Source organism: Podarcis cretensis (genome assembly GCF_951804945.1).
Source record: "Podarcis cretensis genome assembly, chromosome: Z".
In the NCBI taxonomy this organism is placed as follows: domain Eukaryota; kingdom Metazoa; phylum Chordata; class Lepidosauria; order Squamata; family Lacertidae; genus Podarcis; species Podarcis cretensis.
Genome location: NC_137184.1, coordinates 20,218,338 through 20,232,828, shown reverse-complemented (window position 1 = coordinate 20,232,828; position 14,491 = coordinate 20,218,338). Strand labels below are relative to the sequence as shown.

At 42.9% G+C, this 14,491-nt stretch overlaps 1 protein-coding gene across 2 annotated transcripts in view; it reads right to left on the bottom strand.

The window, feature by feature from the left end:
• The window catches only part of AR (androgen receptor), a 251,429-nt gene that overhangs the window by 146,851 nt on the left and 90,087 nt on the right, over nucleotides 1-14,491 (bottom strand). For both annotated transcript variants that reach the window (XM_079961278.1, XM_079961279.1), the window contains exon 2: nucleotides 4,419-4,570. In XM_079961278.1, coding sequence (XP_079817404.1) covers nucleotides 4,419-4,570 — 152 coding nt within the window. The remainder of the gene's footprint in view (nucleotides 1-4,418; nucleotides 4,571-14,491) is intronic.

Genomic DNA, 14,491 nt, shown 5'->3' with positions numbered 1-14,491 from the left:
GTTAAGAACTTAATTCGTTCTGGAGATCTCTTCTTAACCTCAAACTGTTCTTAACCTGAGGTACCATTTTAGCTAATGGGACCTCCCACTGCCGCCACCGCATGATTTCTGTTCTCATCCTGAAGCAAAATTCTTAACCCGAGGTACTATTTCTGGGTTAGCGGAGTCTGTAACCTGAAGTGTCTGTAACCCGAGGTACCACTGTACTTTGGGAACTGTAGCTATGTGAAGGGATTAGGGGTCTTCTAACAACTCACAATGTCCTTAACAAATGACAGTTCCCAGGATTCTTTGGGAGAAGCCATGTATGTTAACATGGTATAATAGTGCTTTAAACGTAAGGTGCAAATGGGGTCTTAATTGCATTCAGAAAAGGGAAGCTAAAATGATGAAGGTAATGGAGTGCCTCCCCTTGCAGCATTGGGGATATTTTATAGAGAAAATGATAGCAAGAAAGGAGATTCCAACTAAACATTAGAAAGGAACTTTACAATGGTAAGAGCATTCATTGGAGGTTTTAAAGAAGGGGCTGGATGGCCATCTGTCATAAATGCTTTAGCTGAGATTCCAGCATTGCATGCAGTTGGACTAGATGACCCTTGGGATCCCTTCCAACTCTACAATTATATGTTTCCATGACAGTGGAACAGGCTCCCTCACAAGGTGGTGGCTTCTTTCTCCTCGAAGGCTTTTAAGCATAAATTGTCAGGGATTATTCAGCTGGGATTCCTGCATTGAAGGGGATTTTACTAGAAAGCCCATGGGATTCCTTCCAAGTCGTCATCGGCGGCTTCTTCTTCTTCTTCTTCTTCTTCTTCTTCTTCTTCTATCACTCGTAGCAAAGTAAGATTGTCTTCTATGAACACGGTCTTGACAGTGAGTCCATAAGTGACTGTGGAGGTCAATTCTGGATCCACACGTCTTTCCACAGTGGGACATAGGTTTCCGGGCAGAAGTTGATCATGTTGAGGGTCTGCCAAATGTGCCTTCTGCTTAGAACATTTCTCCCTTTCGTCCTGAGTTCAAGCTTCTTCAAAGGCTGTTCTCCAATTGGAGCACTCGCAGGCCAGTGTTCCCCAATTGTTGGTGTTTATATTACATTTTTTTGGATTTACTTTGAGAAAGTCTTTAAACATCTTTTGTTGACCACTAGCATTACGCTTTCCATTTTTAAGTTTGGAATAGAGTAGTTGCTTTGGAAGACGATAAGCAGGCATCCGAACAACATGACCAGTCCAACGAAGTTGATGTTGAAGAATGATTGCTTTGACACTGGTAATCTTTGCTTCTTCCAGTACACTGCCATTAGTTCACCTGTCTTCCCAAGTGATATGTAATTTTTTTCAGAAACACTGTTGCTGGAAACTTTCAAGGAGCTGGAGATGGCATTTAGAAGTGGTCCATGTTTCACAAGCATACAGTAAAGTTGGTAGTGCAATAGCTTTGTCAACAAGCATTTTGGTTTTCCTGCAAATGTCCTGGTCCTCAAATATTCTGCACTTCAGTTGAGAGAAGGCTGCACTCACAGAGCTCAGGCGATGCTGGATTTCAGCATCAATGTCAGCCCTTGTGGAAAGGTAACTGCCCAGGTAGGAGAAGTGATTAACACTTTCCAATATTACACCATTGAGTTAGATTTGTGGCGCTATCTACAATCCTATAATCACAAATGCTGTGCAAAGTCACTGCATGCAGCATGAAAAGTGAGTGCGCAGAAGCCCTCCATGTGATGACTGAGAAACATATCAGACAGAACAGCACGGTCAAATCCTCAAATGCGAGTACTTTGGCTGGCGGACCAAGATGTGCCTCTTTGCTAAGTAATATCATAAAAATGTGGCAGATGACTTATTACTGCCAGCAGACAGTGCGCTTAGTAGATGTTCACATTAGGAGAAAGTAATGTGATGGGTATTGGGTGGGTCCCCTCTGAACACCCCAGCCGGGTGCCTCTAATTTATGGCAGTACTTATGTTTCCAAATATATCGGATCTGAACTGCTGCCTGTTCCTCCCATCTTCGCGAATTTAAAAGCCACAATCTTTTCTTTCCCTTCAGCTTGAACAAACTTGCCATCTTGCTGTCACCTCTAAATAAGAAACAACAACAACAGCATGCCAGGGATCCACACCAAAACCCCAATCATAGCCCCTCTGGAAGACCTGCCCAGCTCTGGAGCTGAGGGGTGCACAGGGAAGCATAAAGCTTCACATCCTGGTCTTTTAGGTGAAAGCTCAGAGTGCAATCAATTTATGTTCACCTGAACAAAATAGGATGGGAGGAGGATAGCATAGGAAGTTGCCTTATATTGAGTCACACCACTGGTCCATCTAGCCCAGTATTGCCTACTCTGACTGGCAGCAGCTCTCCAGGCTTTCCTTTCAGGCAGGGGTGATTCCCAACACTACCTAGAGATGCTGTCAGGGATTGAACCTGAGACCGTCTGCTCCACATTTAATTCTCACAAAAATGTGCGGTAGTTCAGGCTGAGCAGCATTGTCTCCCAGGGGAGCTTCACGGCCATCTGGGGACCTAAGCCCTGGTCTCCCACGTCCTAGTCTGATAATCCAGCCACCATACCACACTACAAGGAAAGTTCCATTCCTTTCCCTTATCAACCTATTTCTCCTTCAATAATTTAGTTTCTCTAACAAGATGTGCCCCCCCCAAAAAAAAACCAGATTTGGAGGGGGCGCCATTTGGAGGTGGAAATCTGGCAGATAATAAAATTGCCACTATCCTTCCTAACCCAGCACCGTTTTCTGGCGGTGGGCGGGTGGAATCAATGGAAAACTTTCTTTAAAGACAAGATGGGAAGTCCTCACCCTGAGCAGGCAAACACTAAGATTACTGTCTGCTAAAGAGTTTTAATAAGGAAATTAAATGTAGACTGGGCTGCTTAACCCAATGAAATCACAGAATCATAGAGGTAAAAAGGTAAAGGTAAAGGACCCCTGGACGGTTAAGTCCAGTCAAAGGTGACTATGGGGTATGACACTCATCTCATTTTTCAGGCTGAGAGAGCTAGCATTTGTCCACACACAGCTTTCTGGTCAGCATGACTAAAACAGTTCTGGAGCAACAGAACACTATGATGAGTTCCAGAGCACATGGAAACACCATTTACCTTCCTTCTGCAAAGGTACCTATTTATCTGTGCTTTCAAACTGCTGGGACAGAGCAACGGGATCTCACCACTGTTGTAGAGTTGGAAGGGGCCTCAGTCTAGTGCAACCCCTGAAACGCATTAACCACAGCTCAAGAATCCCTGACAGATGGCCATGTAGACTCTGTTTCAAAATCTCAAATGAAAGAGAGTCCATCACCTTCTGAGGGAGTCTTTTTCACTGTTGACAGCTTTCACCTTATGAAAGTTCTTCTTAATGTTTAGTTTAAATCTCCTTTCTTGGAATTTGAATCCATTGGTTCAGGACCTTCTCTCCAAAGCAGGAGAAAACAAACCTGCTCTCTCTCCCATGTTACAGCCCTTCAGATATTTGAAGATGGCTATCATGTCACCTCTCCATCTTTTCTTCTCCAGGATAAACATCCCTAACTCCCTCGACCATTCCTCTTAGGGTATGGTTTCCAGGCCCTTGATCATATTCTTCACCCTCCTCCTCTGCAGACATCATAGCTTGCCAATATACCGTATATACTTGAGTATAAAATGGTTCACCACACCACAAACCTGGTGGTGGCGGCAGCGGTGGAGGAAGAACAAGCAGTTCGAAAGGGCTGCTTTCGGGCTGCTCGTTCCTTCTCCTCCGCCGCTGACAGCAGCAAAGACGGAAGAGGAGGAAGGAGCAGCCCAAAAGGGCTCCTTTTGGGCCACTCGTCCCTCCACCGCCACCTCTGCTGCTTGCAAGAGCAGGCATAGGAGCCGTGGTTGGGAGAAGCGCAGTGCAGCACAGCGCCTCTCCCAACTGTGGTTCCTGTTCCTGCCCTTGTGAGAGGCGGGTGGTGGGACCAGTGGCGAGAAAGGGCTCCTTTCGGGTTGCTCGTCCCTCTGCCACTGCTGCCCGCCTCACTCAAGTATAAGCCAAGGGGAGCTTTTTCAGCATTAAAAATGTGTTGAAAAAGTCGGCTTATACTTGAGTATATACGGTACTTCTTAAACTGTGGCACTGAGAAATGGACCCAGGACTCTCAGTGGGGTCTGACGAAGGAAGAATAGAGTGAAATTATTATTTTCCCTTGATATCTGTTAATGAAGCATACAATAGCAATAGCTTTTTTTTGCTGCATCACACCACTGACTCATGTTGTTCTTGTGGTCTCCTAAGACGCCTAGATCCCTTTTGTTGTCAAGCCAGGGGTACCCCATCCTATATCTGTGCGTTGGGAATGACATCTACAGCCATCGTCTGATTTGCATTCAATCACACACATCACAGACACACAAAAAGATGAATTACCTTCAGCTGCCCTCTTGAAAAAGACTTTGCAGCTCCCGCAAGTGAGTGCTCCATAGTGGCACCCAGAAGCTTCATCCCCACAGATCAAGCATGTCTTCTGTGGTGGGAAGTAATAGTCAATGGGAAGAACATGGTCTCTTGCAGACTCCAACCTTTGGAAGCAAAAAGGAGAAAAGGGGAAAACATCAGTAAATGTGGCAAACGCATAAGAACTACGGGATATTAAAGAATATTCCAGAAATGTTTATTAGTGTGAACCTGAAAGAGAAATATCTTAAGACAATATTCCACTGGTACTTAACTCCATGTATTATATTGTGTGTCATCCTTTTAGCAGCTGTGAGGTTCCGTAAATTCTTATGCCAAAACTCAAGAAACAGATCCTTTCAGTTCTTCCATTTTTATGCAACAGAAAGTCTAGCTGCTACTAGAAACCAACTTAGCAATTCCTTCAAAGAGAATCATTTTACAGTATCATCCCATATATTTAATAGTACAAGTTGTGATGATGCCAGAATTGCATATTTAAGTATTTGTGATATTTCTGCAATCCCACCATAAATGAAAAAAAAATGTGCCATTATGGGAGCAACCCCTTCAACGAAGTTGGAAAGATTGAGAATTTATGTGTGAAATCTGAACTAGTGTACAATGCCATTTGTGTTAAACTTTCAAAGACCTTTCATGTATGTAAGTGGAGACAGACTTAAGCGGTTTATGTGACCCAACAGGGAGTCTTCAATACTAATGTTAAGGGCCTTTTCCTATGTACGGTAGTTTTAAGGCAGATTGTTAAAAGTACTTTCTGCTGGAATGGGTCACCCCTGTCCAGATGTTCAACATGCCTGTTCTCAAGCTATTGGGCAAAGCCAGGACCCATCAGAAATCTGGCTTTGCTTGGGCCTGGAAATACTGGGAAATGAGAAATACAGATTTGCTCAGGCACATTAATATGTCAGATCTCAATGGACATGCATCCCAGTTTCCTGTTTCTGCAAGTGGCTTTCCAGAAGATTCTGGTGTGTGAGCCCATTAATATATAACACTATGTGTTCTTAGGACAAGTATTTATTTGGGAGGTTCAAGTCCACAGTGGAAGTAACTTCATACTTAATGTTTGTTTAGACAAGCCTACCCAGATGCTTAGAAAGTTGAGGGTAATCTTAATCTGCTTTATTATTTTAACTTTTGTATGTTTAACAATATGGTTATGATTTTTCTCAGTTTTATTGTTTCATCTTTTCATAAACTGATTTGAGGTTCTGTACAATGAAGCAGTGTATAAATTTTATGGAATAAGCAAAGAAACAAATGTCTGCATGAATAACTGTTAGCATCCTTTCTAACATTAATGGCCCTTTGTGTCCCTTCCAACTCTACATTCTAAGATTTGCACTCTCCTGTCTAGGCTTATGTTGATCCTTGAAAATTGTGCTTGGCTGTCTTGGTAGCCAATCAGAGAATTCTGAGGGACTGCACCACCAAGACTCTGGCCTGGCTCTGCTGTCTGGCACACACTTCAATGCCTCTTGCATGGATGGATGGAGGATACTGTGATAATGCATGTGTGTAGAAACTAGCCTGTTGTACAAAGGCCAAATTTGCATTTGAAACTAAAGCATTTTATAAATATTTATCATCAACAAATAAGTTTGATGTGCAAAGTTTAAGAAATGGCTGGACTAAGTAATGGGAATGCTCACAGTGGGACATATGTATTGGCTTCGATATCAGATGCATTGATGGATCTTAAACTAAGACTAAATCAACAGAAACTATTATTTAGCATTTATTGGACTCCCTTACATTTGTATAAGAAAGGACTATCCAATGTAGCTCTTTGTTGGAGATGTAAATGCTGGACTATATAAACAAGACACCACTGAAAAAAACAAATTAAGATTTTCAGAGGTGAATATGCTCTTGAACTATATACCCATCACATGTAAATTAACAATAGGACAACAAAAATGGATTCTATGCGCCCTGATGGTGGCCTAGAGACTGCTACTGATGAACTGGAAGAACAGACACGATTCCCCTTAATCAATCACTTGGCAACATGACAACACTGGGAACATATAAACAGACAGCTTATAGACACAAACTTTATTTGGTAAAAAACAATGATACTTGGAATGAGTTTTGGTTACTGACAATTAAATGTGAGTTAGGATAATAAGAATATACCTACACATCTGTATATTAATGTATGGTAATGTAACAGTATTTTTAAATTTTTTTCATTCACACTCATTTTTTCTCTCCTCATTCTACCTCTTTTATAAATAAAATAAAATTATTATTATTATTATTATTATTGTTATTATTATTATTATTAATGCATTTGCTTCCTTTTGCCTCTGGCCCCACCCACCATTGGCATCTGGCCCCTGCAGGTTTCCTAGAAGAGAATATGGCCCTCAAGGTAAAAGAGATTCCCCAACAAATCCACCTAATCCAGAGAAATGCGGTGCCCTCCATACCACAATCCACTGCCTTATAGTGAGATGGTACAGCAGAACACCTATGGAGGTGCCCATCAGCCCACCAGGCTCCCCTGCTTTTACCTAATGGGCTTCTGTTTGTTGAGCAGCTGTTAAGAGGTAGGGGGGAAATGCCAGAGGGGGAAAATAAGAGGGGCTATTACAATATAACTTTAAAGCCTGGGTAGGCAAATTAAGGCCTGGGGGCTGAATCCGGCCCAATCACGTTCTCAATTCGGCCCACGGATGGTCTGGGAATCAGCGTGTTTTGACATGAGTAGAATGTGTCCTTTTATTTAAAATGCATCTCTGGGTTATTTGTGGGGCATAGGAATTCGTTCATATTTTATTTTCAAAATAGAGTCTGGCCCCCCATAAGGTCTGAGGGACAGTGGACTGGCCCCCTGCTGAAAAAGTTTGCTAACCCCTGCTTTAAAGCAAGCTTTTTCAGGCACCCCTAGTGCCCCCAACCCTATAAAAAGACCATTCAGAAGAGCCTCCTGATTCAACACAGCAACCAAAAATTGCACATCTATTCCAAATCCAATCGAAACTTTTAAATTAGTTCAACAAAACTGATGAACTTGATCCAGTGACGCCAACTGCCTCACAGGGTTGTTGTGGGGCTTAAATGAGGACTAGGACCTGGGAGAGACAGGGGTTTATATCCCCCACTTAGCCATGAAGTTCCCTGGGTGTGACCACAGGGGCCTCTCAGCCTAAACTACCTCACAGGGTTGTTGTGGGGTTTACGCGAGGATGGAGAGAAGGCCATCTCAAGCTCATGGGAGAGAAAAAGTGGGATATAAATGCACTTAATAATAAAACAACAATAATCCTTCCTGCAGTAAAACTGGAGTGTGGTTTTGGAACTGGGGAAAACTGGGATTTGGTCACTAAGCACACCAGCTGCAAAAAGAGACAGCTGCCTGCCCCACAAAAAGCCAGAGTGGCAGTGTGGTTCTCAGAAATGCTTCTTAGCCCAGAAACAGGACTTGTGAGTCTGCACCACTCCCAGCAAATTACTGACAACCCCTTGACAGTAAATGATGGTGTTTTACTCTGTTGCTCTTTGGACGCTCACCTTGCAGGTGCAACCTTAGCTCTGACAGCCGTTTCTTCTTCTTTACACAGTCTATAAAAAGGCTGTTCTCAAACACTGTCTTTATTAACACAGAAGGAGTTGCACTACTTGGGTGCATATTGTTGTTCTGCAGTCAAAGGACACCAAAATCTCCCTTCCCTGACAATCTTGATTTATCAGGCTGCAAAAAATTAGTTCCCATTAGGTTTTACTTGGTAGATAGATTACAAAGCCTAGAGGTGCACAAGATATGAAACATACAGGTGGTATTTACCAGTAACACCTGATAAACTGACCAAGATATACAAGACTGTATCAAGTAAATGCTGGAAATGCAAACAGTCTGAAGGGTCATTTTTTCATATGTGATGGACTTGCAAAAAAGCAACAGGCTTTTGAATTGAAGAATATAAAAAAATAGTTTAAAATAGTTATCCCCCAAAGGCCTGAGACATTTCTTTTGGGAATAATAGGGCAGAGATTCCACAAAAGTTGGTTAAATTGTTTATGTATGCTACCACCACGGCCAGAATTCTGCATGTGCAGAAATGGAAAGAAGTTCCAACAAAAGAGGAGCAGAATTTGAAATTATTGGATTATGTGGAGATGACGAAAGTGTTGGCAAAAATAGGAGACCAAAAGAAATGTTTGTGGAAGAGTGGAGACCCTTTTTGGATTGTCTGAGAATATATTATAGTCAAAGGAAATCACAATCAGGACTTCAAATACAAGCAAAGGAATAAGAATGATAAAGGAATGTAATGTACAATAAATGTTATGGAAAAAATATGGCATTAATGGCAGTAGATGAACAATTTGAACAGAAGCATCATGGAAGTAAGGATGGGAAGTCAAAATGTTAAGGGAATACTGTATTGAAACTGAATTGAATTTGTTGAAATGTTTAAAAACCAATAAAAATTAGGGGGTGGGGTTAACAGTCCAAAAAAAGCTGGTAGCACTGAATCAAGTTCATCTACTAAACTAATTAAAGTTTTAATTTGGTTTTGAATAAATGTGCAATTCATTGTTACTGTTTTGATTTTTGATTTTTTCTTATGATCTTCCTTAGTGTGTCATCCTGCAAACCACTATTCTGAATGATGCTTTTTATAGGGTAGGGAGCACCGCGGATTAATTTATGGAACCAACAGGGCAGTGGCCGCAAAAACTTTAGGAGCCACTGGGCACTTCTCAGATGTGTGAGTGAGAGCTCCCATCAGCCCCAGGAGATGTGGTCCAAAACATCCGGAGGGCACCAGGTTGGCATATGATGGGAAATGGTTCTCCAAATGGTAGTAGTGGGGCTTTCGTTTCCCCCACAAACTCTTAATTCACAGTCAGTGCTAGCAACCCAATCTCAACCAACCTAATTCCTTACAATTATAGTGTATGGGGACCTTCAAAACCCAATACATGTTTTCCCCCTATAAGTTGCCACCTGAACCTTTCAACTGCAGATGTAAAGCTTAAACCTGCTACCTTCTATTCCACCCCTAAACTATAGCTCCTCAAGACAGTCACAGGTCACTGTGGATGAGCAGAACAGAGATGGGAAAGAACAGAGAACATAAGAAGAGCATGCTGAATCAGGCCAATGGCTGACCTAGTTCAGCATCCTGCTCTCACAGTGGACAAAAAAGTGCCTGTGGGAAACCCCCAAGCAGGATTCCAGCAAAAGAGCCCTTTCCTGTCCTGCAGTCACCAGTAACTGATATCTAGGAGCATTGCTGTCTCCAACCATGGAAGAAGAGAATAGGTATCATGGTTAGTAGCCATCAACCTCCATGAATTTGCCTGACCCTGTTTTAAAGCCATACAAGTTGTTGTCCATCACTGCCTCCTGTAGAAGTGGGTTCCACAGATTAACTCTTTGCTGCATGAATAAGTCCTTACTTTTATCTGTCCTGAATTTTCCAACATTCAGCTTCATGAGATGCCTGTCTGTTCTAGTGTTATGAAAGTGAGGAGACTTCTTTCTATCCACTTTCTCCATGCCATACATAAGTTTATAAACTTCTATTGTGTTGCCTCTTACTTGCCTTATCTAAAGAGTCATAAAGGCTGCAACCTTTCTTCAAGGGAAGTTTGTACATGCATGGGCATGCTCTTGCATTCATTTCATTAAAACTCCCTCACTCTGTGTGCTTAGATGGCTAGGAATTATGTATTATGCAATATATTCTTAATGCCACAGGCATGCTCACAATGATGAGGTAAAAAGTGTTTGCTAACCCCAACTGAGATATTAAACCTCTGGTTGGAAGTAAACTGGCATCGAGATCCAGGAGTAATAACACCAAGCAAGCCAAATTTATGTTCACACAGAAATAGAGCATGTTTCATGTGGTGAAAGTCTGTGTGTTTGTTTCATGATGCCACCGCCCTCAAAGATATAAGGCGAAATCTGCTTCCCACAGATGTTTAGTTAGTAGAATAGAATTCCAACCCCACTTTAGTACTCGTGAATGCACAAACTGGATCGCTTGATATGAATTACAGGGTAACATGGGATGATTAGACTACCATAAACGGCGATTTCACTGCACAAATAAAAATCTGAGGTTCCACAGGGCTTGCCGATTAGATGGTCGGCGGTTCAAATCCCTGCAACGGGGTGAGCTCCTGTTGTTCAGTCCCAGCTCCTGCCAACCTAGCAGTTCGAAAGCACATCAAAGTGCAAGTAGATAAATAGGTACCGCTCTGGCGGAAAGGGAAACGGTGTTTCTGTGAGCTGCTCTGGTTCGCCAGAAGCGGCTTAGTCATGCTGGCCACATGACCCGGAAGCCGGCTCCCTTGGCCAGTAAAGTGAGATGAGCACTGCAACCCCAGAGTCGTCTGCAACTGGACCTAACGGTCAGGGGTCCCTTTACCTTAACCCAAAGTAAGTGGTTGTGGAAAGCATAGCCAAAGCAGCCTGGCTTTGGAGAGAGTGAATCACACTCTCTTGCTCCCATGATGTCACCCTGTAATGCATCACTGCACTGAGGAAGGACATCCCCAAACAGTGTTGTGGGGACATATTCGTGTGCTGTGTATGTCTATTCAGAAGTAAGCTCCACTGTGTTCAACCAGGGCTTACTCCCAATCAAAGCATAGCTGTGACTGTAGCCTAACTTAATTAACCGAACCAATAAACAACAGGAGGCTTCTGTAAACTCAAGTCAATCACTGAAGAGATCAGTTGCAAACACCCTTTTGTTGCATGAGGTGAAGTCAGTGATTATGCAGCAACTGCAGGTATTCCTAGAAGAGAATGACTTATTTGGATCAGAGTTTTCCAAACTATGTGTTGCGACACATTAAGTGTGTTTGGATGGGGCGTGTAGGTGAGTCATGTACATGCTTTTATACGGAGTCAGTTTAACCTCCGGCTGCCTAAAAATATGTAGTGAAGGCTCCCTGGGGAGACCATTCTGCAGACAGGGAGCCACCATCGAAAAGGCCCCATTCTTTTGTTGCTGCCCTGCAGATCTCTCACAGAAGAGGTACGCGAAGAAGGACCTCAGATGATGATTGCAGGGTCTGGGTTGGTTCAAATGGGGAGAGGCGGTCCTTGAGGTACTTCGGTCTTGAGCCATTTTAAGGCTTTATAAGCTCTAAATGGCAGCCAGAGCAGTTGGGCCAGGATTGGCATTACTTGCTCAAACCAAGTTTTATGTTTATTTATTGTCATAAAGCACTGTGAGATATCTTCACCATAGAGAAGTATATAGATATTTTTAGGGGGGGAAACCTAAAGAAGAGAAAATAACTTCTCATCTCTTAACAGCAGCCACGGGCTATACTGCCAAATATTGGAAGACCTTTAATATTAATAATTTGAATTGTTGGTACTCTGGGGTTTGGCAAATTGCCCTTTAAAAGATGTAGCGTAAACTAAAAGTACCTAAAAACAGAGCTCAAGTGACTGTGTGTGTGTGTGTGTGTGTGTGTGTGTGTGTTTGTATAAAAGGCATGATTTTATTTCTTATACAACTACTGAGGCACATGGTCACTCAGTGCTACCAGTATACAGAATCATAGAATTGTGGAGTTGGAAGGGAATCCCAAGAGTCAGCTAGTTCTAGTCCAACCCGCTGCTGTGCAGGAAGCACAGCTAATGTAATGCCTAAAGTCTATGCCATCGGTTTATGCAAATGTCTGGCTCGTTTAAGACTATGTAGAACCTTTATTCTCAGTAATGATGGAAGTCACAGGTGCATAATACTTTTTATTATTATCCCTTTTGAGCTGCACTGTGCCTTTGTGCGTCCGACCCATGATGCTTTATGGTTTAAATTTCTGATTCTCTGTTTTCTTTCTTTTTGCTGTGCTTGAACATTTTGTTGCTGTTGTTAACAAATCAAGGAAAGGAATCTGCAGAGATGAGGAGTGCTCCCTACCAAACACCACATTTTGAAGTTGGGCCAACCCGGAAAGGTGCTCAACCTCTCAGGACTCCGCTTGTAAAAATAAATCTAATCTTACAAATGTCTCAGTTTGTTCCGCAGTGCAGCCTCTTGGCACCCATGCTAACAGCGCAATACTTTACTTGCAGCGGGTGCTGGAAACCCACGCTACGCCACTGTCTGGATGGAATTCAAGCCTGACATATAGGGAGGCAGGGAACCTGTCTCTTCAAGCAAACAATGTGCCATCAGCCCAGAGACAGAAAAGAATTATTTGTTTTTAGCCCTTCATTGTGAAACCCACCAGAAACATAATCAAAACCCAGAGTTTGAAAACTACTCCCTTTTAAACACTCCTTAAATAAAGAAAAGTAAAGCATGTTTAAGCTGGCCATTCTTGTTTCAAAGGAAAAGCAGCCCAATCTACTTTTCTGTCACAACTCCCCTTCCCCACCACAATTTGCTCTTGAATTCGCTGTTAGTAAACCCTGGGAGGGGGGGGGGGAGAGCAATTGTAGCCAAGATTTCCAGAAGGGAAATTGGTATGACACCCTGGGGGGAAACGTGTGTTGGGGGTGGGGCGCTATGCAGCTGTTTCTCTTTCAAAATAAAAATGGCAACAGAGAAAGTACACTTAAACAACAACTGCCAGTGTTTAACTTTAAAATACAGCATTTAATTATTGATTCAGCATTTTGCATATCCTGCCTCTGGCCTTAATTTCTAAGGCAACTTTCAAATGCACAGAAAAAAAACACAGGATGGAGTAAAGCTGGGGCTGTGATTTAAAGCAGGGAGAGTGGGGTGTTGAACCCTTTATCCACTGGCAGCTTTTCAATTAAAAAACAACTCCCTCCCTGGCAAGCTGCCTTTCTGCTGTGGCGGGTTCTGACGTCATTGTGCTATGAGCGAGTATCTAAAATTTTGTAACTGGAACCCTGCAGGGAGGACATGCGATGTTGACACATAGAGAGAAACAAGCTCACGGTCACTCACCACTCCTCTGTTGAAACGAGTTCAAAGGCTGTTTTCAATTTACATGAAATTTTATCCTCTCAACAGCCCTGTGAGGTAGGTCAGGTTGAGTGACTGCGGCTCACCCAACGAGCTTCATGACCTAATGGAAACATGTGCAGGGTCTCCTTAGTCCTAGCCTAGCACTTTATTAAGCACTACAGCACATTGTCTCCAACGCTTAAGTATTTGTAAATACAAATGAAGAGCAATATTGGGAACCAGATTAAAGAGTTTTGTAGAAATGGGCAAAAACATTTCATTGTCATGAAAACCACACTCACGTTTGTTAACGTAGTTAACGTAGTTAAACTATGAACTCCCTCCTGCAGGAGGAAGGAGCTAGATGGGCTTTAAAAGATTAGCTAAATTCATGGAGGAGGAAAAGGCTGTCAATGGCTACTAGCCATGATGACCATGCTATAGTCAGAGGCTGTAATGCCCCTGAATGCCAGTTGCTGGAAACCACTGGAGGGGAGAGGGCTCTTGTGCTTGGATCCTGCCTGCAGGTTTCCCTTTGGGGCACCTGACTGGCTGCTGTGAGAACAGGATGCTGGACTAGGTGGGCCATTGACCTGATCCAGTAGCGCCTTCTGTTGTTCTTATGCTCTTAACATTGGAATCTACTGCAATGGCATTAGCCTCTGATTTGAAGGGGTTCTGTTTTTTTGTTTTTAAAAGGATAACTGTCCCCCTGAGGCTTTGAACTTGTTATTTTTGCCTACAGCCTCACAATACCAATTGATCTGCAGAACAGAAGATCCCTGATTACTGTCAACAAAACAGCTTGCCACACTCTCAGGGCTCATCCAGACTTCCTTTTGTGCTGCATTTCTAAGAACAGTTCTGAGTTTAAAGCGCTGTGTCCTGGCACCCTTCTATTTGCCCAGGTGCTTTCCCTGTGAAAACAGGCTCTTTACTGCTGAATTGGAGAGAATAGCAATTGGAAGAAAACCCTAATTGCCATTTGTTCCAATTCAGTGTTGAAGTGCAGGTGTTTGCAGGGAAAGTGGCAGGTCAAGGAAAGAGAAGTGCTTTAAAGTGTGGACCTATTCCTAGAAAGGCAAGTGTGGGTGAGTCCTGGGTCTAGGCAGCTGG